This window comes from Zootermopsis nevadensis, unplaced genomic scaffold (genome assembly GCF_977971745.1).
Source record: "Zootermopsis nevadensis isolate Lab colony 2312 unplaced genomic scaffold, Znev_1.0 Znev_ptg000022l, whole genome shotgun sequence".
Lineage (NCBI taxonomy): Eukaryota > Metazoa > Arthropoda > Insecta > Blattodea > Termopsidae > Zootermopsis > Zootermopsis nevadensis.
Genome location: NW_028259154.1, coordinates 14,278,683 through 14,304,789, shown reverse-complemented (window position 1 = coordinate 14,304,789; position 26,107 = coordinate 14,278,683). Strand labels below are relative to the sequence as shown.

Genomic DNA, 26,107 nt, shown 5'->3' with positions numbered 1-26,107 from the left:
AAGATCGTCATTATGTAAGTTTCTACATCTTTCTGGTACGTCGTGTGTCTAAGATAAAATATACCTCTCAGAATTTCTTCTGGAAGAAGTTAACTTTCGTGTTCTTCCGTTTGATAAAATATACCCCTTTGGAATCTCTTCTGATACAAGCTAAATTTCGTGTGTTCTTCCCTAGAGCGAGAGACCAGAATTCACACCCACATAAACAATAGGTAAAATATTGTAGTTTTGTGTGTCTGAGTCTTTGCATTATTAGGTTGGAAACGAGAAGATAAAGATTCCGGAAAGAATGGTAGCAAGAATTTTCTTGAATTTAGTTCTGTCTTAATTAATGTAATTTTGATTTGTGACTATAACTCTCAATTATTTGAGCCTCGTTATATTTTCGAAGAATTTATTATATTTTTATTTAGATTTTTCTTTATTCTCCTAAATAATCGTTTAACGAAGGAATACATAAAAATACGAGATACATAACAAAATAATAACTACACGTTAAAGGAAAAATTATCTGCCTAGAAAGAAACTATTAATCAGCACAAAGAAATATATTACGTTGATGTTATAATGATTAATATAGGGTTTATTTTTAGTGTGTTTTCTGCGGCTGTAGCCTGTCTTGTTTGCTTGTGACACAGTAACAACTATTTCTCATTTGGAAACCGAGAGACCTAGCCTTCGTTTCCTGCTGTGGGGTTAAAATCCTGTCACTGACACGACCAAGCTGGCCTCCTGGGTACCACATCACACAGTGCAGTCTGTTAATACCATCTCTTAACTCATGTTTTGTAACTTCCTCTGAGAGCTGTTGCATGAGGCTGTATCGTCTCTAAGCGCATTCAAATTGTGCAGTGACAGCTTACAAATCGATCTACTACCCAAGAACGACTAAAGCTTGCGTTGGATGAAACAAACAGACTGAAAGAGACGTAGGAAAACGAAGAGGAGGAAGAGAAGAATAAGGAAAGAACCAGAGGAAGAGGAAACAGTGAAATGGGAAAGAGACAGAAAAGAAATAGAGAAAGTAAACGATAGCTAGAAAGAGGAAAAAAAGAGACAATGAAGAAAAACTAGTAGAAAAAGAAGAAGAGAGGGAGAACAATAGTGAATTAAATGTAAGGGAAAGACATAAATACGAAGAAAGTAACAAGGAAAGGAAACATGGAAATAAATATTGAGAGATACAAAGAATGTGGACATAAAACAATATTAAATGAAGACAGAAAGAGGAGATAAATGAAAACAGAAAGAGGACGAATGAAAGAAGAAGGGACTATAAGGAGAAAGGTAATCAAGCGAGAGAAAGAAATTTGACGGAGAGATAGATAGACCAATAGGTAAAAGGAAACGGTGACCCCTTGTTTAAATTAGTAGCGTCATTGGGGCGAATCGCCACGTTTCTGTCGCGTGGAGTGAAAGGGTCTGCCAGCACCTCTCATTAAGTGAAGCAGCTACCGAATACGACTGCTCCATTTTCAAAAAGTGTTGGGCAATGGAGCAGCTTCAGCAACCCTGCTTCAGCTGATCGGGCTATTTAAAATCCTGTAACATGTCTGGATGACACTTTCCGCTGAAGTGGATACTGGCAAGATTCGGTATCAGCGCAAGGAAAGAACGGGACATTTGGTGTCCACCCTCAAGATTCGAACAAGGTACCCCTCACATAATAGTCGCAGATATTGAGGTAGATTAACTGAAATGCGAAGAGGCTTGAATCGTCGTTTGGAGAAGTGCAGTTTCGCGTTTCATTTTCCGTGTTTCTCTACGAAGTCAGAACTCCCCTGGTAATATTTAGACAGTACCAAACAAAGGCAATCAATTGCGTAACGCACAGAGTCCTGAACATGCAAGCCCAGATGAACAGATTGTTTCTCAAGGCATTTCGAAAGTTGTATCCGTTTATTCTTTAATTATCTTATTTTAATTTTTTACCGTCTTTTGTATTTCTCTTTATTTGTATCTTGTCTCGACTCTGTATCACTATATCCTTTGTTTATCTAAATGAATTTTATTACAGTAGACAATATAAATTCTCTTTATCCATTACAAGTTAAGAAAAAAATTACAATAATAAACTTACAAAGGTAATGTTGTTGATCAGTCTGATCTCTTGAGGATATGTTTTAATATCACGTGTGATGTTAAATTGATTAACCTGCTTGAACGATAAAGGATATTCGATTAAGAAATATACGTTGACAGTATTATGTAACAAGAAGATGACCCTAGGCAAATTTGACTTTATTTTGTTCTTAAGCTTAGGATTTCTCAGGGTTTCCCTCGGTTTGCTCTTGAGTACAGCAAAATGAAATATCAGGATCGGTGTTATTTTACAATAAGACCTGAAGAGAGAAGCTTAGCGATAGTGTAGGCATATATAGTGTATTTTAACTCATTCTTAACATCTTGAATATTTTTATTTATAGTTTATTTTACTCAGCTTTTCCAGTAACTCTGAAGTAAATACGTTTGACTACTTCTAAATTCTTATAATTCCATCATTCATGAATATCTTCTCATTTTATACCACAATATATGACATCAGCAATTAAAATAAACCTCCAGTCAGTGGAATTGAGAGCAGGAGAACCGGGGTTCGATTCCGGGCACGGAAAAAATTTGTCTTCGTTGGCCCGTGCAGGTCAGTGATCATGTTAACCCATCCTTTTGTCTGACAGATGTCAGGGATAACGCGGCCATCTAGAGAAAAATTATGAATGTATAGAGCATTCCACCATTCCACTATACGTTCTCGTGGCGTGGTGCAATCACAAGCAAATTTATCCGTTGTCTTTGCTTGATACAATCAAAATTATTTCGTCCATATCATTTGGGGAAGGAATCTCTTCCACTTTTGCATTTCCTTGCAAAATCCTGAAGTCGTTAATACTGGGGAGTTATCCTGTTGCATGAGATTCAGTTTTAGAGGGTGGATGGTATTATGGTGATGAGTATGGTAATAGATGGGATGGACATCCATACTCTGGGCGAGATTCAAAGTCGTGACTGCAGTGTATTCTAGGGCGAAGTCTTTATTCTCATTCTTAATGGTAATAGAAGCCAAAGTATCAGCACAGCTAATTGCGAAGCCTGCCATTGGGCACGATCTTCAGCGAGTTTATTACTTTGAATTTGAAGATGGCTGTCTTCAGACTCACCGCTGTGAAAACCTCAAAACCTACTTACTTTGAATTTCTTCCACAAGGTGTACTTGTGAGTCTCGTATTATTCTCAAAATAAGCAGCGATTATTTTCCAAAACATTATACATTAATTTATCGACGAAAAAACTGTGTTTTTTAAAATAGGAACTGAGGTTTTAAATATCATTTAGATGAGCTTCGGCTTCAAGGGGTTATTTTCATTGTGTTTAAATAACTACATAGAAGTCACATAATAGAAGTAGCATTTAATTATACCACGTTCATTCTTAGTCATACTGCGAATTGTAGTTTGTTCAAGACAGTAGTCTACTTCCAGCGAAGGTCTGTCATGAGCAGAATAGCACAGTAATTTGCCAGTGTGTCTGTCAGTAGCTTGAAATCCATATGAGGTTTTATGAATCGGTTATTTTTATCAGACTTCAAAGTTTTAGAGGTTTTCTCATTTTGTCAAAGATAATGCAGTTAAAAAAATAACGATCGAAACTTCGACATGCATCATTCACCGTTACACGAGCTGTCCGTTGATATAATATCGTTAAATAAAGTAACAATTAATTAATAAAAAAGGCGCAAAAGGAGGTTCACAGATTCAGAATCTCTCTCCGTCTGATTTGATCCTGGTACTTCTCAGTACTAATTACAACCTGTAATCATTGCATATCTTTATTCTCAAACGCAGTTGTTTTTAAAATATAAAATAAGCAAACAAACTATTAACACTATAAATGACACTAGTGCCAAACGCGTTTCGACCTCAAGAGGTCATCATCAATGGCAAAAGGGAATTAATTAATTTGTAGTGTTAATATTTTGTTTTCTAATACACTACACGGCATGCAAAGTTTCCAGCAGTTGTTTTTAACAAGAATCTAATTGTTGACACTTCAGGCTCAGTTGAGGCGATTGCCCCGACTCCACTAGTCGAATGTTTTCTTCATCTCCATGAGCATTAGGTCGCCCACTTTGTAGTTATTTACGGCCTGGAATTACTGAGACGCGCCGATAATGGATAAATGGGCGGAGTTGTCGGGTGTCTAGCTACTTTACGCGTGCTGAAACATATATGTATTCCTCCAGCAATATTTGATTCCTTTATTGTGGGCATCCACATTCGGTTATATCTTGGTTTAATGCACGTGTTTCAAAATAACGTGCTGATGAAAGTATCTGGACCTGAAGTGTGATTAACTCAAGAAGAATTAAATCCACATGATGTGTAATGCATGTAACGGAGATGATAAGTTCGTGAAAAACTGTAATTTTGTTTTCTGTTTTGTATGGACCTTAATTTTCTTTTCTTTTCCATGGGAATGACGTATATAGGATGTCTTAGTACAAAGTTCTGAGGAGGGTATTCAGAAACAACAGAGTCGAAGGAGTAACAGGAGGAAAAAATTACAAATGAGGAGCTTTATAATGTGTTCCATTCATCAAATTTTTGTAATACCCTATGGTGTGAGGTTGTAGTCTGGATTATACTTGCTCAGGACAAGTTCCAGTTACGGGCTTTTGTGAACAAGATAATGAGCATCAAGGTTATTGTACAGACAGAGAATGTATTTACCAATTGAGCTAGTACCAGCTTCTCACCAATGGTTCGCTCAAGGGATTTATCAGTTATGGTGTTAATGTGTACTGAATCTTAAGTGCGATACGCTCTTTACAATTTTCCGTAGCCTGCCGTACTGGTCTTGGTAATAATGTTTAGATGAAAATCAGAGCTAAGCCGGTGTATGATACATCGTGGAGACAAAGTACTTTACATTTGTAAGTCCTTAAATTTACACCAGATTCAGTGTGGGCGCTTGCTGGAAATCGAAACAGTAATAAGGCAGGTAACTTAGTTAAGAAAAGAAGACACCTATTCTCTCCATGGAGACGAACCATCCTTGAGAAAATGATAGTCACATGGCTGATCAACTAATTCGTAACTTAATATGAAATCCGAAAGTTTGGTGTCATACTTATGCCAGTCCCCTGTCCTGAGCCAGTTGAATCAATTGCAGACTCTCAGATTCTGATTGTTCAAGAGTAATTTTAACATTATTCCATCTACCCCGATGTCTCCCAAGTGGTCCCATCCCTTTTGGTTTTCCTACTGAAAGTATGCATTTATTTCTCACCCCTCCCATGTCCACCCATAACACGCTCCTAGATTTGGTTGCCTTAGTAAAGCTTCTCATTATTCAGTGTTCTACGTCCTCAAGAATCTTCCGTTCTCTCAGTTCTACATAATGTCGTCAGCAGACATTATTATTATTACTACTATTAAAGACCTGGGAATATTTATCGACTCTAAGCTTCGATTTCACAACCATGTTGACCACATATTTTCACATTGTATTAAGTTGCTGGGTCTTGTTGGCACATTAACCTTTTCGTTCTCTTCTCTCGATTGCCTGTATATGTTATATGTAACCTTAGTTAGATCCAAGCTCGAGTACGCCTCGGTCGTTTGGAATTCTATTACGACTACTGATGCCAACAAACTGGAACGTATCCAGCAGAAGTTTGCAGCCCTTTGCAACTATCGTCTCCTTCCCCAAGTGCATTACAGCTACGCTGATGCTTTAGAGTATTTAAAACTCCAGACCCTGCGTAAGAGAAGGCATTGTAGTGATTCACTGTTCCTTGCGCAGGTTCACCGCGATTTTAAACACTGTCCTTCCCTCTGGAAGCTCTCGGAATCTGAGAGATTTTTCTATGTTCAGTTTTAGCCTTTTGATCAAAAACAGTCCTTCTGCTAGATGCGCATCAGCTGCTAATGTCATCTGCAGGGACTCGGACATATTCGAGACGAAAATTGTCACACTTCTTCACATTCTATAATAGTATAATTTACTTAATTGATTTAAATTATTTTTACAAATAAGCTAATATATTTAGTTGCAATTTTCTTGTGTATTAACGTCCTCCGTACTAATGTATTTTATATTCTGCTTGTTTTACCTTTTGTGTTTTATTGTGTTCGTGTGCTCATCTCTGTGCTGTATCTGTAATTGGCCTTCTGGCTGTTGATACAGCACACAAATAATAAAGAATTGAATTTAATTATTATCATATTTGCTGTTGCCAAGCACTCTAATAAATGAATTGAATTAAATTATTAACACGTCTGTATTTCTTGATGCTTATGCACAGGGAGAGTTGTATTGCCTTGTTTGAGGTCCGCGAATTCTCTTGAGAATGGCATGCTTATGACGTCAGAGATTCTTGTAAAGATTAATTTGGATAAAAGATAATGCTACGTCATTTGGACATAACAAGGTTTTAATGTAGTGTTGCCCCTCATTTTTCTTATGAACGTTACGAAATTAATTTCGATCGCATAAAGTAGTGATGAGTAAACATTCTGGCATTTTGTTCGGACGTTTCGCAACAATAACTCGTGTGCAAACTGAATACAGACTGCCCGACATGCACGAAACCTGCCTTATTAAGCAACGGGTATGATTGGCAGAACTGTAAGCCAGTTATTATTTTGTTTAACCGTCTTAGTTTGTTTTAGTAAGATTAGAGGTCAGGCGATGTTTAAAATAGTGAAGGGATTTGTGTTTATTTTGATCATACATTGTTGCCTCAGCTTTTATAAATTCACCGCCGAACTTGGTGATGATTTATATTAATGATTCTCTAGACCAAGGTGGTAAAACGTTTCTATTACCTTGGTCGATGGTACTTTACGCAAAGGACAAGAAATACCTTCTAGCACAATTTTTTGAAAGTAATAGCCAGTTTTCGTTTTTTTCAACAGTGATAATTAAGAAATTACATCATGTTCAAATAGAGACTGCATTTTATTGAAATATGCATTGCTATATAAATTACTATAGTCACATATTATTTCAAATTTACTCTCGCAAAAGCTTGTAAAACTTACATTTTAATTGCAGGATATTAAAGTCAATAACATGTATGGCACTTGTACGTAAATCAGAAGACAAGATAAACACTTTTTTATTTTTCAAATCCTTCGGAGCAAAGAAAATAAATGAACTTGTAATAACCTGTAAGAAACTGGGAAAAAATTTCACGGGCCTGGTTACTGGCCTCTGGTCTCTAGCCGGATGTGACACCGCTGCCAGTTGAACTACGCTGTTCTAGACCAAGGGCACGCACCCTGAGGCACGAAAAATAATTTTAGACAGCACTCAGATTTAAGCTGACATAAATGCATCGCAATGTATGCTATATATAACAGGAAAACAACATGGAGGAGACTTGCCGAAAAACTTAACAGTCGGTCTACTCCCCACCTTTTTATGTTGTCAAGAGAAGATTATCGCCTTCACAAGAGCCCGCTGTTGGATCTTATTTTGATCCAGACGAATTCAGTCCGCACTTACCCTATTTCTTTAACTCATGGACGACGTACACCTAGAAGACGCGGAACAAGATCTGAACATAATATTAAGATGTGAATTTCAACGGAATTAGGGGGAGGGGACTGTCGTACCTAATAAATTAGTACAACAATACTCTGGAGATACTGAGGATAATCGCGAAAGTTTTACTGGTTGCACTTCCGTAATTTTTATTACGCTTCCTTGTCTAGTGAAATAAAGTAACGGGGCATGAGACCACGTCCAATACAGCTCGCTTGGGAAATCAGGCTATTTATGTGGCAACACTGCGTGTTATTCCCTTATCCCTAGAGGTCGGGTCAGGCCGGCGGGATGTATTTTTGATTTCATCGTGTGCAATGGATAAACCTGACAGCACAGATGCTTATCTGTCTGTTAACAATCGCCTCCTAAAGACCACATGCAGCTTTTATCTTAACTGTCCGTTAAACTTGACGGTTGTCCGTGAGTTATTACAACAAATCAAACAGAATACTAATAATAAGCGGATGTTTAGATTGAGCTGCAAATGTCAAGAGAAACTGACTTTGGGGATAAAATGCCTTGGTCATTTTAAATTCTCCTGTTTCTTTTTTCTCAGTTCCCTTAATGGGTATAATTGGTTTTTTTCTGCAGTTCTTTTCCTCTTTAATCCTTCTGTTTTTCACTTATTTTTCTCTCCTCATCATTACTTTTATGTTTTTTTCTTCTTTAGTTCTATCTTTCTTTCTTTCTTGTATTTGTATTTGTATTTCTTCTATTCTCTCTTGTTCTCTCTCCCCTCTCCGAATCAGTTTATTTATATACTTCTATCTCTTTTATTGTCCATTCCTTTTCTCCCTACTTCGATTCTCTGTTTTCCTATGCTCGTACTTTCCTTCTTTCATCTTTCTGTATTCATTTCTTCATTTATTTTCTTCTGTCTTCCTCTGCATATTTCTTCCTTCCATACTTTGGTAATGTCATTATTTGGCTTGTTATTTAATCAGTTACTCGCTTCTGTGGTCAGATGTTCCTTGCCAGTTGTTTTCCTTGTTACCGGGTCGATAAGTCTTAACGATGCGAGACCACCCGCTCACCGAGGACTAGCTGCGGACATCAGGTTTATTTAACCTAACACTAGTCTCTGAAGTCAGAGAATGGCGAGCAATTAAGACATAATGAAACGTCCTGTCTTTACTTGATAGTCTGATGGCAAAATTGAAACCTGATTCGGAATATAAAACTATAATTTTATCTGTTGGTTTATATGGATGTAAAACGTGGACTATCACACGAAAGCAAGATTCTTTTCTATGCTGAAGATGGGGGCGATGTGATGACTATAGGCCGAGCGAGAAGTGCTGACACTTGCGCAAAGGACTTATTTTGGACGTATGAGATGGACCAGTCCGAAGCACGAGCTAGAGGGGTGTCGGCTTCGGTTGGCTTGTAGCTCTAGTTGTGCTTAGATCGGTGCGTCACCGCAGCTGAGGCTGTGCGACCCCCACTACTACTGAACTCCCCTCTCTCGGCTTAAACATCGCGTATTTAGGTGCCACCACTACTCGCGCGACCTATACCTACAGGGCTACACAGCGTCATAACCCAGAAGACCGCAGAAGAGATGAAAATTATATACAAAATTTAAGTCTGAAAATCTGAAGAGATGAGACCGCTCTGTTGACGTAAGCGTAGGTGAGGAATTAATATTCGACAGATAGCGTGTGATGCGGCTAATGGTAATGTATTGTGAACACGTTAATGATTGAGGTGTCGCGTAAAAGGCAAAACAATTTTGACAGCTCAGCCACTGTTACCTTCTCCCTGCACCATAGAGTTTAGTTAATGGTGTCAGTAATTTCTCAGAAGAACTTGTAAATCATACTTCAGTACAAAACGCCATATCCACGCCGCGTCTGGACTCGTCCCTAGAAGGATACTTCCTCGGAAATGATGCGATCAGAATCCGATACTGACCAGAGCTTTATCTCGTCTTCCCTTACACTATTTCATAGCGTAGTGATTACGTACGAGGGGAGCTTCGCCTTTACCCTTTAATTTTTTACGTGATTGCCGTTTGGCGTGATACAGCTATCACTGCCTCCGCCCCTGTTCCCGTCACTGTACGTGTTTAATCTGCTTTTAAGATATCTTCAGTGACTCGTCTCTTTTTTTATAAACTAAGATTTGTGTTTTTGAAAGTCACGCGGAGATGTATTCGTCCATTGCTTTGCATGTTAATATTGTATTTAGAGAAAGTATTAAAATTTAATAAACATGCAAGAACCTAAGAAATATTATGAGTAAGATTTAATGAGAGAAACCACAATTAAGTGACACAATAATCAGTCTCACAAAATTGGAAGGAGGGATTTTCATATGAAAAAAAGAGATGAATTAAATAGTTTAATAAACATAACAAAGGAAATAAAAATGAACATCAGTCAGATAAATGAAAGAAATAAAGAAATTATACTTCACTTTGAAATACGGCTGCTATCCCAGGATTTATTTCAGGACACTAAAGTGAACAAATGGAATGTTGTTTGAGTCAGGATATAAATCACCAGTCCGAGAATCAAACCCGGCTACACCCGGATATGATGAAATGTTGAACCACACGACTCCAAAGATGTTCTAGGCTTCTTGTATTAATAGTTACTGAAGATTCAATATGGCTTCCGCCGTGTAATTACTATGACATATGCTCATAATTTAAGATGAATTACAGGATAGCGAAAGCGTGACGTCATGTATGGTGAAAGGAAGCAACAACAACAAAAAAGTATTCAGTAATAACCCAATATGGTAATTACCATTATATCTCATTGTTATGCTACTGGTTCCTTTGATTTGTGGTTTAATACAAAGAGTGAACTCCGTTGCGCAAATACAGGCTTAATTAGGCGTGGTAATCAAGAGTTGCGTAGTTTCCACGAGTTACAGTGAATGTAAATGGTCGGTCTAAGGCAGGAATACAACGCATATTGTCTAACATGATAAACCACTTAAATTTGAATTGGACATATGAAAGCTTTTTGTAGAAGTATGTTTAATAAAACTAAAAAGAGTGTAAACAAAACTTATTTCCTGCAATAGAAATTTAATTGAAAGTATCCTCCTCCTAGCGTCTGTCAAATCGAATTTAAAAAATTGCTTGAATTTCAAAAATAAAAGATTTTGTAACATCTAATTAAACCAATGTTGGTATAAAATTGGAATGTTTATCTTCTCCACAACATAAACCCAAATGGATTACATTCAGTAACCTAAATCTTAGATCTGTTTTGAAGATGGGTTGTTGAGCTGTGTATTCTGGTAGAAGATTATTGACGTTTCGGAGATGCTTGCTGTTTCCGTGACAACACGGCGCAACAATTTACAGGACATCCATGTTCATTTTCGTCTTCGTGAGAGCCTAAAATCTCACTAAACCCATTTTATTTTACATTTTTATGTTGTAATTAGAATATATTTGCCAGTTCTGTATGGTTATATATCATGGTGAGTGACAATATAAATTACAAATGTTTCAAATTGAAACTTCCAGGAAAATAGTTGGATCTGAGAAAGCTGAAGTGACCAATTTGTAGTGTATTTTGTGATCTACAGAGGTAACGTAGTATTTTTGGGATGACCATATCGAGGAGGCTGCTATGGGTCGCTGGTGTGACTACACTGGCCGTAGCAAGAATTTTATTAAGGAAAACCTTTTGGAATGCGTTCACTTAGGAAGCCAGTGACATGGCACAGCGGTACAAAGGCTTGCATGTACCACATGCTGCAATATTCACTACCTCTCCAGTTTTCCACGGTGCTTTTTTTGTATCATCCCCAGAATAAACAGCAATTATTTTCTTAAACAACATTAACCAAGTAACGGGGAAGCGTTACTTTCTTTTCTGGGGGGGGGGGGGGGGGGTTGAATTTTTAAATGTGATTTGAATGAGGTAATTTATAATTTAAATTTTGTCGAATGACGTATCATCTTTGTTACAATTTCTTGCTATATTATTTCGCTAATACATTATTCTTTCATAATTTTTATCACAAATTTATATATAAGGCTCTCGAAAATTGCTTATGGTATTTGTTGTGTCTCTTGGGAAGCCAGACTAAAGTACGTTATCCAGAATACGGTGTAATTATTTTTATCATTCAATTAAAGACAATTTCCATGCCTTTCAGCTTGGAATTTGGAGACATGTTTCTTGAAGCATATGTATCTATCTCCGTGTCTACATGACATTACAACCCAAGAACAAATTTGTTATCCTGTTAAACTTATTTTGTCCTTGGGGGATGAGTCTAAAAGATCTGAAATACATTGTTATTAATTTCAGCAACGGAATGCATTTCAATTTTCGTGTTGAGAAACCAATGTAAAATTTTTGAAATACAGTCATAAATTTGAAAAAGCAGTAAGCGTGATGTACGTATTCTTAAGTCTGTTTTTCTTTCGCTTGTGATTACGAGGAAGGTGTTTCATTACGGCTGGCCTTCATGATGATGGAGGTGACCTCTGTGAGGAGAAGGGCGCACACAGCACGTGGTACGGATCAAACTCTGTTATCTGATATAACGGCTTTTACAACACGCGACAACACTGATGAAGCGTTAATTTGAGTTTACTCAACATATTTGAGTCAAGGTTTCATGCCAGTGAACGGTAAAAGAATAAAGAATAAGTATGGATTTGTTTATTTACACAAAACAAAGACTCGGGTGATGTTTATATTAGATGCAGCAACGTGTAGGGTCCCGCCCCTAGACCAGAACTCGGGAGCGAAAGTCCCGTGACAGCACTGACCTCGGGTTCTGTCCGAGTTCCCACAACAGCTGTGGAGTCCGTCGCCATCTTCTGCACAAGCGTCCCCCTTTAGCGATGATATGCAGACACTTTTCTTACCGTAAGAATGAACACCTCAAACCCCATGTGTCCCACCTACTTAAACAATCAATAAATACTGCATTTTACATTTATGTATTTTTCGTAATTCTCAGTGTAAACTAACTGTTGATCTGTGTAGTGGTGGCGTGTTGTTTTCTTTGCGGAACGGACTGAATTCTTAAATATTACCCAGGCGTACGTTGTAAAAACGATGGGGATAAGAAATGAATTCAACATTTTAGTCGGAGAACGTTAAAACAATAATACACTTGGAAAACTTAGATATATATTCAAACGTAATACTAAAATCAAGCTTCAGTTTATGATACTGGATTCAGATGGCTCAACTTACGGTCGAGTAATGGGCCACAATATTGAACTTTAGAATGCCACAAATGCGGAAATGTTCTTGACCTGCTGAGCGGCTGTCAGATTCTCTAAAAGCCCTGTGGTCTATGGAGGTAGCTGTCTGCTACAATGGTTTCAAAAGGAGAACATATCTTTGCTACGAAGAGTTAACGAAACAAACCTTGTAGTGTATTTTATTCGTACACGATCCAGAAATGTCTGCGCTCTGCAGGTTTAACAATACCCGTCGTATTGCTAGAGGCTGTCCAGATACTTGTAAGAATACGGTTCTCAATTATCCGCCCCTATGTAGAAAGGCTGTGGAAAGCAACGAAAAAAAAGAGTTGAAAGTGTGAGAAGAATAAGACTTCAGAGAAGGTATGCCATAATATTTTCTGATTGTTCAACTCACAATGCTGCATTCCGATTATAGACTGTTTCGCAGTTAATGTCACGCACATTACGACATTAACATTTTGTATTATTGTGTTGATTGGTGAAGTTTGTTGACAGTTCTGATTATTGTTTTATTGGTCTCTATTTCAGGTCCTGTTCCGCAGACCACACTTCACTTCCAAGTTCTATTTTCGTACCTTCTTCCGGGCAGTCTCCATTTCCATCAGGTAACAAATATTTTATTTTTATTCTCAGTTTTATTCACTTGATAATATATTGGAAAATGCAAATTTTTCCCTTCTCCAATCAGTAAAGACGTCTAGGGAAGCTGAGGTATACTCCGCACGTTCTTAACCTCGGCACTAGGTGATGGTCAATTAGGCCCAGGTAAAGGGACCCCTGTACCTATTGAATAGGAAATTGGTCGAGTCACAGAGCCGATCTGGACGTTTTGGCAAACAGATGTACCCGTGCCTCTGCCAGGGATTAATCGCCTATTGTCCAGCTGAACCTTTCGACCTCAAACGTATGAGGAGTAAATTACAGACTTCTGGAGGTCGAGAATATTTATCACCCTGTTTACATTGAATCGAATCGTAAGGCAGGTTAGAACATTTCGTATCGAGCTATACATTTCTAAAATATACTAGGTTTTAATATTATCATGCAAATACATTACTTCATTGGACGTTTTATATTATTGTTCTTTATGAAATGAGAAATAACGCCTTGGGGACTTATAGTTAGATACCAGCGTTTTCGAGAGACATAGTGTCTCACTTTTCAACTTTTAAAATGGAAACATAATGTTTCTACGAAACATTGATATCAACCACTTACAGGTCCACATTGTGTTACCACCTTGAAGGCCTATATGGACATCTTCACCACCTTGAAAATCCAAGTCTCAAACAGAAATAAGTCTGGCAAATAATTTTAGTGGTATCCAATTTTTGTCTTCCTTTTTCTGGTATGTTTCACAACATTCAGGAATGAAATTAGTGCTAGTTATCGATGTACATTGCATCGTAATCGCCCAGCCATTGACCAGTTATTTTACACTCGATGTGTTTCTGAAGTAAAAAAGTATCAGCTATCATAGTTTTATGAAGGAATAGCATTGTTAAAAGGGTGTGCAAGAAATGTACATTACAATTTGTGTACGTAAACACTTATTTAACACAATTACAGTTTCGTGTTGAAATATGGGGATGCTTTTACAGTAAAATATGCTATCTTTTGGTATTTTAAGGGGCTGATGAAAGGTCGGTAGATATATTTGGACTACGGACCACGCTAGAAGCTTATAAATCCGATTACGTTTATTTGTTGCATGAGTAGGTTGTATAGTGCGCACAAAAATACAATGACTATTACCGCCGAAATGTATTTACAGGCCAGCAAAGGTATTGACCTAAGCGACATCTTTGTTAATATTTTTGTAACAAAATCTTTAGTAAATTCACAAAGGTTATTGTGATAGATAGTTAGGCAATGTTCTGATATGATATTTATAGTACTCTGTACTCTCCAGAACACCGAAGATAAACATAGATATATATCGTACACATTTTGTATTGCGTGATCTTTGATTGTGGATTTCGAACATGTTAGATTATTATTATTATTACTGTTATCATCATCATCATCATCATCATCAAGATGTGACTGGCAGAACACTTCTTGTGTTCTGCGCCTTAAGTAAAAGTGGACAACGGGATGAAGGAAACTCAGTTTCTCTCAACACGTAACAAATTGCAGAGCTGTTTTGAAATATGTAATTTTAACATTTCGCTTCGTTGCCACCCTCGCCTACAAAAGATTGCATCATTGTGCGTACAAACAGGTTCGGTAAAAAGTGTGTCACTCTCATCTGATACGTTTTGAAGTAATCGTCTGATTTTTATTAAACTCGTTATGAATATCATGTCAATAGAGACCATTCTTAATTTACTAGCTTCAGCAGTAAGAGCACAGCGACTGTATGTTATTGTCCCTTAGGAGCGCATGTAGCTTGACTATTAAAATTATCGGCATATGGTCATACAATTTTATGTGGCAATAGATCTTCGAAAAACATGTACATTTCTTGAGGTGTACCTTTTCTATATTATATAAATTAAATTTATGGCCGCCAGGTGCCTTCTATTACGTTTGTCTTCATGGTATTACTCTGTGCAAATATTTTATGCAGATACATATGAATTGTTCGTGAAATATTTATGAACATTATTTGTTAAAAAAACTCGAACACTGCGATGATGCGAATCTTTAAGGTTATATCTGGCAAATTTAACGAAGTTTCAATGTGTAATAACGGAAATTATTCATAGAAATACATCGGTAAATTTTTAAATTTATTAATCTGCATTTCCTTTTAGTTCCGCGTGTAACTTAGATTGAAACATTTGAAGAAACATGGGCGCCATTTTGTTTTGCCAAAGATTGATGTTGGGTCATCGATCAGCCAAGAAGAAGCGTGAACTTATTTTCCATTGCAGGCGAGACCCTGCCGATATCTGCGCTACCACTATCATAGCTCTTTTAAGTAATTTTCTTATTATCCATATTCCGGTCAGAATCATTTCTTTGGCAGACCACATTACACCCTTTGACCACTACAGATTTCACATCTCGTATTCATTAAAATATTTCTTTTGCATCTATAATTTAACTTCGTGGTATGTAGTATTTTCTTGAATCGATATTCACACAGCTGATATAGGTCGTATTGGTATCCAGTGGATCTTAACTGTCATCATATGAATTTGTTGCTGGGTCTTACATTTAAATCTTCAGAACTTAGGCCTCCCAAGTGGAAATAAAACCCTTCCAGTGTTATGAATACTGATTCTCAAATTGTCTCGTCATCGCTTGCGATGATTATAATTGGCGTGCGGATATCTTGTAGTAGCAGATTATTGCAAACAGAATTTTATCCTGTCTTGTCTTATTTTGTCCTGTCTATCTGCTAGTGTGGGATGTAGCCGTGTTTATGTGGAATTAGGTTTCTAAAAGGCCGTTTGTCTATTCCTCATGCGATATAGTAATAGTTATCGAGCACTTGTGGAATGGTATTGACAAGGGAAAACCGAAAGTCTCGGAGAAAAACTTGTCCCAGTGCCATTTTATTCACTACAAATGCAAAATGGGCTAAACTGGGCATTGATCTGGACCTCGGCAGACAGAAGCCGGTGACTAATCACCTGAGCTATTGAACGGCCTTAACCCAAGAGATGCTTCATTGCATTGTTTTGTGGTCGAAACATTTCTTTGTGGTGTCACTTGATGGCTGTCATTTTTGTCTCACATAGCGTAGGACGTAGCGCTGTGTTTGAGAATTTAGTTTTCTTTGTGGTGTTATGCAATAACAAAGGTAATATGTCTTGACCATCCCTTAAAAGTATGAAAATTTATTGTTATGGAAACATAAAAACCAAAATTTTAGAGAGATTAAAAGTTTTAGTAATTCTGAAATTGAGCTATCTCGAGAAATCTGGATAAAAATACTGTACAAAACAATAGCCACAGATGAACATTGACTTAAGAAAATGGTTTCTGACTTAGCGATAAAAATAATGTGGGGCTCCAGTTTTCGTGGCAGCGACTATTCAGTAAATTAACTTACGAAATGCAACGAACGACTGCTTGCGTTCAACACCAGGAGGTGACGTTTCGCCTGATTCGGTGTGGTTGTACCCTGCGGGAGGTTCCCCATGACGTCACGTTTTTATGAATCTAAACTTTGCACCTTCCCTCAACCATTTTGCTACGCTTACCTCAGTACGGTTCTCGTTGACAGATATAGCTCCTCCCCCGGAGACCAAAGTTATTGTACTTACTTTCACAACCTCCGCCCTTCACACCGGTACCCGTGGCGTCCAATTTTATCCATGGTTACGCTTTCATGAAATACCTTGAGGCACCGCGGATGCCCTTAGGCGATCAACCAGACCAGGTGTTCCCTCCATTAGATCATCTCAGGCAGACCGGACATGTTACTAATTGTACATTACACCTCCAGTCAGAATAACAGCGCTTTATGTAACATTTTATAAATTTTATTGTCTCTAATTGACTTCATTTGCGTCTGTGTGTTCTTTTGTCTACCTAAGTCTTTCCTCATTAGTTCAACAGTCCCTATTTGTCACAAATTTACACAAACGTACGTGATGTGGGAATAAGTGATAAAGAAGAAGACAGACATCAGAATTTAAAGAAAATATGACGTTCGCAGAACCCTGCTTACTTGTAAAGTATTCATTCTTTTGAGAAATTGTCCCAGACTTAATTAAATTAAAACGAAAAGAAGTTACGTTTAGTGTCGGCCTACAATATACCCAACATAATGACGCCCATAATTGTCAGTCTATTGTTTTTCCTTTCTAAGCCTGCGGCCTTGCGGATGAAGTATACAGATTCTGCCAGAATACAAAGTTTTCTTGCAACATGTAAGACGCGGAATGCAGGCATCTGAAAGTGAATGTAACTATGAAAAATGACCCTGGTTTCGGATGGTACTACTTTTATTAATCCTTGTTAGTATACTTCATATGAAGTACGTAAGTCACTGCAACGATTAGTTGTCGCATTATACTACAATGCAAAGCTTTGCCGTAAATATCCCTTAAATACCACCCACAAAAAACGTTCGCACGTCTAGCGTTGCTATCAATACTTGTTATCTGACCCTTTAGATGTACGAGTACTTTAAAAGATAAACTGCACCTGTTCTTAAGCACCACTCCAAAAAAGAAGCATGGTATAACGCAGGCAAAACCTCACGCATCTTATCTTATTGTACCGTCGCGACTTAATTATGCTCGTTCATCCCTTCAGATTCTTCTATTAAAAATGTACAAGCATTTCTTCAATACGAGCTACAAAGCCTGCCCATCTCATTACCAGTGATTTATTTACCCTAATAATAATAATTGGTGAAGTTTAGAGTTAAGAAGTCCCTTGTGTATTGGTTCATTTCTTCTTTGTTTAGCTGAAGTAGACTTTTCTCCTCAGCAAACTGTTAGCAGTCAAAGCACTTCCTTCTTCCCGGACCATCCTTAAGAGGCAATAGCTGTATCGCGTAAATGACCATCTACGTGGACCTCACACATTTCGATCACACGGCTGTTTTTAAAAGGCAAACTACTTGATTATGGTTGTTGTGTGTCCCGGCTCGTAAATAGCTATCGAGGTCTTCATCAATAAACCAGTTGGAAACGTCGGTGTGGTTTCGATTCAGGGAATGTGACATGTTCACCCGGTTGACCCTCTGAGGAATCGTGTTCTGGAAAAAGTTCAAGTATTGGCCCTACCCGTCCGGCCATGAGCTACTTATTCGATTTGTCATCTGTAACACAGGGCTACTGGAACGCTGGTCGTGACATAGCAATCTCTCAGCAGACTCCTGTAATGATTTGTATCTGTCAAAACATTTAAACTGACACTATGTCAGTAGAGCCCGAAGGTTTTAACACCACCAACACCAAAGCACGATACTGAGCCAGTTCTTGCATCTCGCATCCACGCAACCTATCCTGCTGAGATCCGTCTTAATCTCATTGTTCCATCCGTTTCTCGGTCTTCCAGTTACATTTCGCAAGAGATTTCCAAACCAAATCTGGCTGTGCTCTTCAATGTATTTTGCCATCTGTTCATTTGTCTACAGTTTGTGTATTAACGCGTGAAGTGAATACATCGCGTAATGGTTGCCCTACGGTTTAATTCGGGTCCAGATAGTTCCGTGTAAAAGTTTCTGTGGCCCGAGACTGCGAAAATAATTCTAAGTTAAAAAGCTGTTGATTAACTAAAATGAATTACACTGACTGAACGTACTTTATATGTGCATTTGCTAATAAAGACCTATAAAAGAATTGTATTTATTATTATTTAATTTGTACGGGATGTCTCAAACCTTGATAGATATTCTCAAGGGGTTGAGAGAATCATTGAACAGATTTTGGACTTTGTCTCTGTCTTACCCAGTTGAAAGTATAATAACTGAGAACAGCAAATGCCCGAGTTTTTATCTAAATCGCCCGTTTTCCCTCTTGCGATTACAGTTCAAGACATATTAATAAAGTCATATCATTAATAATATCTGAACACCAGAGCGGATCGGTCTGAATTGTCCGAGGGAAGTTTTGTGCCTCTCCCAACTTTACGTACGATGTGACAAAACTAAGGACAGCGTTCCATTCTTCGCCTTTCTTTTTCCTAAAATAAACTCTGCTCAGAAATATTTAAACTGCTTATTTATTTTACAAATCTTAATGATGCGCTGTCGGAATATCATACAGAACTTCTGTACTTCTCTGAAATATTAAATATCCTTGTAAGTGGTGACATCTAGCCACACGGTTCTGGAAGCTGGAGTGGCTGTAGTGGGCGGAATCTCGAATGGTCCATTTGCTCCAGGCAACAAAAACGACAAGTCTTGCTTTGGCACACTTCCTCGTCTGCACAGATTGTTCAGTGATGCATTACCGGGTAATCAAGTTGTCTGCGCATATGAAGTATGTGACGCTGTCATGGCGTCAGTCTTTCAACTGTTGCATACGAAAAGAGTGCTTCGTCCTCAGGGGTCGTGTACCGATAACAGGATGATGAGTCTTATTGTGGACGTGACTTTTCTGGCTGTACGCCTGCATGCGACTGCTGCACTGTGATCATCCGCCTTTCACCGTGTCTGTTGCATAACAACGTAACAGTCTCTACTTGTTTGTCATCGGCTTCTTCTGTTCGCATGTCAGAGTTTGCTGGTCTAAGTGCGTTCATGACGCGATCACGGAACATTTTATAACCACCCATCTAATTGACTTTTTCTGTCATTTGTATATACATCTGTGTACCTTTTTGTGTTTGTCCATCTATCGATTGAACTTATTCTATGAACATTCGATTGATTGGCTGATTAAGTAGGTTTATGTCTGTGTGATTAATTTTATAGCTTTAAGGAACTGCGCGGAACACATCACTTCTTGAGAAGCTGATATTCCGTCAGCTTTTAAGAAATTACCCTCCATGTATGGATCTCGAAGGTTAATTGCCGTGTTCACAAGAGCGCGCCATTGCACATATTCTTACCCAGTTACATATAATCGTACCCTTGATGACGTATTTCTCTTCGATTAATTTTATGATTAGCCTCTCGTCTATCCCAAATGGTATATTCCCATCAGTTTAAAAAAAGTTCAAATTTCTTACTTCCCTGTGCGTCTGTGTTCCGGTCACCTTCATTTAATCATCCTAGCAATGGCTGGGGGTTCGTCGTGCTGACCACACGTCACCCTATATTTGGTTGGATGATCGTTCACCTCTGCTTAGGCATGTGAACGTGAGGCCAGCGGTCAAGCTAGTCGGTTTTGGCTCTCTGGAGCTGTTACGCCACGGATTTAATTTTTTTTTATTTTAATTTTATACCTTTGTTCTCCTGTGAGTAGTTGTTAGTCCCACGCCGAACTCCCAAAGTTGGTGTGCGATATTTTTTATATGTCAGCGGTTACTCAATCATTCTGTTTTTTATGAAATATTTCAGTTAGCCGACAGCTAATTTTGAAGTGTTTTGTCACCAGTGTTAAGTTACTGTCACTGATTTCCCGCCATGCAACACGCGATTTTTAAATACAGGATTGCGTTACGAGCTGTCTGGGAATAAGCTTGGTGTAAGACGTTTTGTGTGTCGTTCACCCGGGCTTTTGGCATGAAGATGGCATTATGATAATGTAGTCGGGAAATGATCATTCTCAGAATATGTCCCAACAGCTGGTTTTATGTTACATGTTTTTATCCTTTGGGTTCGAATACCGGGGAGTCATTCAGCCGATTGGTAAAACGGCCAGACACCAGCCAGTTAGTTACACAATGGATAAGTCAGCAGTTCAGTCAGCCGGCCAATCAGTCAGTCAGTCAGTGGGTTAGTCAAGCTATGCGAACTCTTTTAATACTAAAGCGCAAACCAAGGAAGGAAACACAGATTTTGTAGAACACTGACGTTTACTACCGTCACGTTACTCTGTCGAAGTGAAAGTTGTGTTTTAAAAAAATAGGAAATTAAATTCTGAAATGAAATTCTTAAGTTCCGAAAGAAGGATCAAAAAAAATTCTGGTTCTGGTAGGATGACGAGTGATGGAATCAGAAGAGAATTACGTACGCTTGTTATGGCAGACGTTAAATTTTACGGACAGAAGTCGACAGAACATCTAGACAGAATGACCTATGAAAACTGTTAATATCTAGGTGATATTTCAGGTTCTGACTGTGACTACAATAAAGATGGTTGTCTTCTTGTGTGTAGCATCGTGTAGTCTCATGGCTATTGACCGACGTTTCAGAGGAGTTTACTACCTTCATCATCAGAGTGGCGACTGATGACACACCCTGATGATGGAGGCTGTAAGCTCCTCTGATTTTTCGGCCAATGTCTACTAGTCTACAGAGTGTAAGTCCCAGAATACGACCATATCCTTTATCAAAATCAATTTAAAATACCTTCCACTAATAAAAAGAGATTTTAGCAGACCATATAAACGATGGCTTGAAGCCGGAACAGACTTGTAAGCTTATCCTTGGAATGCAGGAGGAGGAGATAATAATTCCTATTATATTCAGAGGCATAATAAGATCAGAATAATAATGACCTATATATCGGTGCTGGAAATAAACACGGATTCCTAAACAGTTCAACACCGTACTGTATTTGCAAAACAAGAGTGTAATACAGCGTGCAATTCTTTGTATTTGTTTTTTGTTTACTATTTTGCATATAAAATTGACCTTGATGTTAACTTCCTACAAATCCAAAGCCATTGTTTCGAAGACAGTATACTTGATTATTATTATTATAGTTACGTTGATGATGACTGTACTACCGGATCGTTGGCTTAGTATTATCAATATTTATTAATGTCAAACACTTCTTTTCCTTTCTATTATGAGTACCAGAAAGGCCTTTACAGATTGTGCGATATTTTTACAGGACTGCGCGTTTATGCGCATGCGTATAGTAGGCTACTGTGGAAGGCATTATTATAACAGGGGCAACTTCATGATGAAGATAAGCAGATAAATACATACTCTCGTAAACTACGAGACCTTCAATTAGACACAATCGTGTCACGCCGCTATATAAATTTAAATGAACGAGAAATCTTGACTTATTATACCACATTGGGGGAGGAAATGATGTCAGAAATGTATGATTGCATACTGAGGAAAATATTTAACATTTAAATGAAATTTGTGGATAAATAAGTTGTGATGTAATAGGCTATTAGTAAAACTACACTTGTAGGGATGTTGATACCTCCCCATAAAATGTCCACATTATTGCAAATGGAAGTTCATACACAGTCTAGACATTATTCATCCTTCTTCTGATCGTCTTCTAATAAAACCCGAAATTTTAACTTTTTGGTATCAAAGCCCACAATTAAATACGATCTTGTATCAGTTTTATCCACCTCCCATCCTTATAACATCGTTTTATCGTGTATCTTAATACTATCATCTTATCTGCTAGGTCATCCAAGAGGTTCTCTAAGAGAGATCATGATTCTATTTCCTCTGTTTTATATAATATACTTGGTGAGATTTCAGGTTTTTTGAAGCACGGAGCTCATCTAAATAGTATTTAGAAACTCAGTTTCACCTGCAACGAAGAGAGTGCTTTAAATTAGGAACACGACTGTAGCCTTAGTACCGGATCTTTTGAAAAATTTACATTGCATTAAATGTGTTAAATAACGGTAGTCACGTGGAATGGATCATTGAACTCAAAATGTTTATATTGGCCAAAATAAAATTATAAAATTTCGAAAAATGAAGGTTTTAATATACTAACCAGTTCCGTTATTACACAATTTACATAGCATTTTATAAATAAAATGTTGCAAAAATGACAGGACATTGCGAATCAGTCAAAAACGTTTAACGAAAATTGTACTACACGTGTAACTAACATTACGAGGTCTACATGTGTTCTCTAGTCTAGAGGCCTAGGTAACTGATACAACATCGATTAGTTACGTTGAAGATTGTGCAATAGACATAAAATAATGGACTGTGTTTCTCGTATTATATTATTATTTAGTGTTCTGTCTGACGACAGGTCCATATGAACAGGATCCTTCCATCCTTTTCTCGGACTGGGACCTGTTCATATACGTTCTTGGCAGATGATCCAGAAGTGGTTTGCCATTGCCTTCTTCTGTGTGTGAATGGAGTAATTGTTGGGATGCCACGGAGGAAAACTCCGTGTTGCCTAGACCACGGCCTTGCCCAACACAAGTTATAAATTCGGGCACCGCCGGGAATCGAATCCGAGACCCCAGGATTACAAGGCCAGCGTTCTAACCGCTAGAACACCGTGGCTATTTGTTTCTCGTATAAGGAAATTAAATGAAACTGTGGGCCAGATTCCCAGTAGTTCTGCAGAACATGCAACAGTAGCGTTTATCGAGAGATATCAGCCCATTCGCCAGTAATAAATTTTATAGCACTATTGTTTGTCGTAAACAATGGACTGCTTTCGATCTGTATAAATCATAGACATTTTTAAGGCTGTGATATAAGATTTGTAAGAAGTAGTTCAGTATTTTATTTATGTGTGTAGGTAATATGTTGATTGCCTGTGTCATCCACAGGAAATGTTCTTGGTGCTTTTATCAACGAAAGTTATAAAAAATCGCGTATTAAATCATGTCTTAAATATGTTCTACGCTGTCATACTAAGTTATATTTATAGTTGTGTTAATTATCCGGCTCTAGTCAGCAAATAGGTCCACAGTGGCCGCGCGTTCTGAGGCGTGGGCCCTGTGCCGCTGGGACCGTGGGTTCGAATCCCACTTAAGCCATGGATGTTTGCCCGCGTTTTTCTGTGTTGTGCTGTCCTGTGTACAGGTAGAGGCCTTGTGACGGGCCGATCCTTCGTCCAAGGAGTCCTACCGAATATCTATAGATCAAGACAACGAAGAAAGTTGGGACCCGCAATGCTCAGGCATTTGAAGAATGGGTTGTATCCAGTATCCAGTCAGCAGATGTCCAATTTATTTTCTTTACTATTCCAAGAATAAGAAAGTTTGTATCAAAACCAAAGATTAGGGGAAATATATATGTACTTTTGAACAAGATAACAGTCTGGCCAAATTTACGTAAAACATAATAAAAATGTAACCTTAGAGCATCGAAAAGAATGACAACATGGTGGTTGTGAGAACGTTATTCCTAAATACAGTCATAATTTATAATATGTGTGTGATGAAAAATTCAAATTTCTTTCTCTGACAATTTCTTCAGATAGCTCATGTAGCTGAAGATAGCTATTGGCGTGTTTAGCATTGCTTACATTTGTTTGGAGGAGTGTCAAAAGCTCCCTTTTAGAATAAATTATTTCTAGCAGATTCGAATAAAAATTAAATTTTCCCTTCCATAAATTTTGATCATAAAATTTAATTTAATGTCATTAAGGTGCGTCGGAGAAGAAGCGTATAACTGACATACACGATTTATTTAATTGTTTGTTCACTTTGTGTACTTCATGCAACAATTTTTAACTTGTCGAAGAAAATTTTAATAAAAGAAAACACACGCACACACAAATATAAGCTTATTAAAAATAAGAAAAGATACCATCTGATAACTGAAATAAAAAAGAAACAAAGTCCTGTTCAGTGTATTGCATTGCAAGATTTCTTTCTGTCTGTCGTCCTTGTGTGTGGTCCATTAGTTATATTCTCGCAGAGTCATACAAGTTTCGATTGACGGCGATAATAGTGGATAGTGCACTCTGTCGGCTAAAGTTGTCGAAGCTTATCTTATGGCGATGCTTGATATTGGATATTGTAATGATCGTCACAGGTCGCATATTAGGCCTCGTATTCTTGAAACTTAACATAGCCGTTGGGTGTCTGAACATGTTGCAAGCCACGAGGGGCAATTAAAATGTAAATTTTACAAGGCATGATGATCTCTTAAAGATTTGGTATGGATAGTGACGTAATTAAATTAGCCATAATTTATTTTTGGACATAGTACTCGTAGAAACTAAGGAACTTGTTACGCCATGTGATGTACTTTTATCCTCACAATCTGTCTTCTTATGATCTATCTTAATATTATTCTCCCATCTCTTTTCTGTCTTACATGTGGATTTTTTCCAAGAGGTTTCCGCGCCAAAATTTCAGGAACATTCCTTTTCTACTGTCCTTATTTTACTAATTTCAGTCCTAAAAATTTGTTTTAATTCCTCTGGTTTCCTACAAACACACACAAAGATGAATTTCGTTCAGACACATTGCCACTCTGTTTAATTTAAATATAGTATAAACAGCAGAAAACAAGTGACTAATAGGCGTTCATCTGAACCTTAAAATGTGTTAAAATGGGACATTTATTACCGCACATCATGTACATTCTCCGAGAGGCGAGTCGGGCCAAATGAAACATCGAAATGGGCCCCATGTGGTCTGCGGTCCGTGCACAAGCTCCTGGCTTCTCTCTCTTTGTATATAATTCAGCTAAATCAACCTTTTTTAGTCTCGTCTTTATAACCAATTTACGACTTTTGAAAACCACTCCAGATTTCTAGATAATAAAGTAATTGTTTGATTGTAATGAAGTTCTCTCTCGTCTCTCTTCCTGTAATTTTTCGATATTTCTCTTCGTGTTCTCTCATAATATTCCCAGAAAATCGTCTTCATGTGAAGGCTTTTTGATTTTCTTAACTTACACATAATAACTTGTGTGATTTCTCCCATTCATAGCTCATTTTTCTTTCTAAAGATGTTCATAAAATTATGGCAATTGCATTGTCGATAGAACTTATTTTGTTTGTGTGTTTTTAGTACATTTCGACAGTTTTGTTTGTCACACCCTAATTCCATAGCCCTTAAATTATACGAGGGAAGTTAAAAAATTACATCAAGAATCTCCCCTCATTTAGTAATAATTTATTTTTGTTGTTTCTTGAGCACTGCTAGGACTGT

At 37.7% G+C, this 26,107-nt stretch overlaps 1 protein-coding gene across 1 annotated transcript in view; it reads left to right on the top strand.

The window, feature by feature from the left end:
• Positions 1 to 26,107, top strand: part of LOC110839745 (uncharacterized) — a 276,902-nt gene that overhangs the window by 152,369 nt on the left and 98,426 nt on the right. The window contains exon 3 of the mRNA XM_087353670.1: positions 13,274 to 13,350. Within this exon, the coding sequence (XP_087209796.1) occupies positions 13,274 to 13,350 (77 nt within the window). The remainder of the gene's footprint in view (positions 1 to 13,273; positions 13,351 to 26,107) is intronic.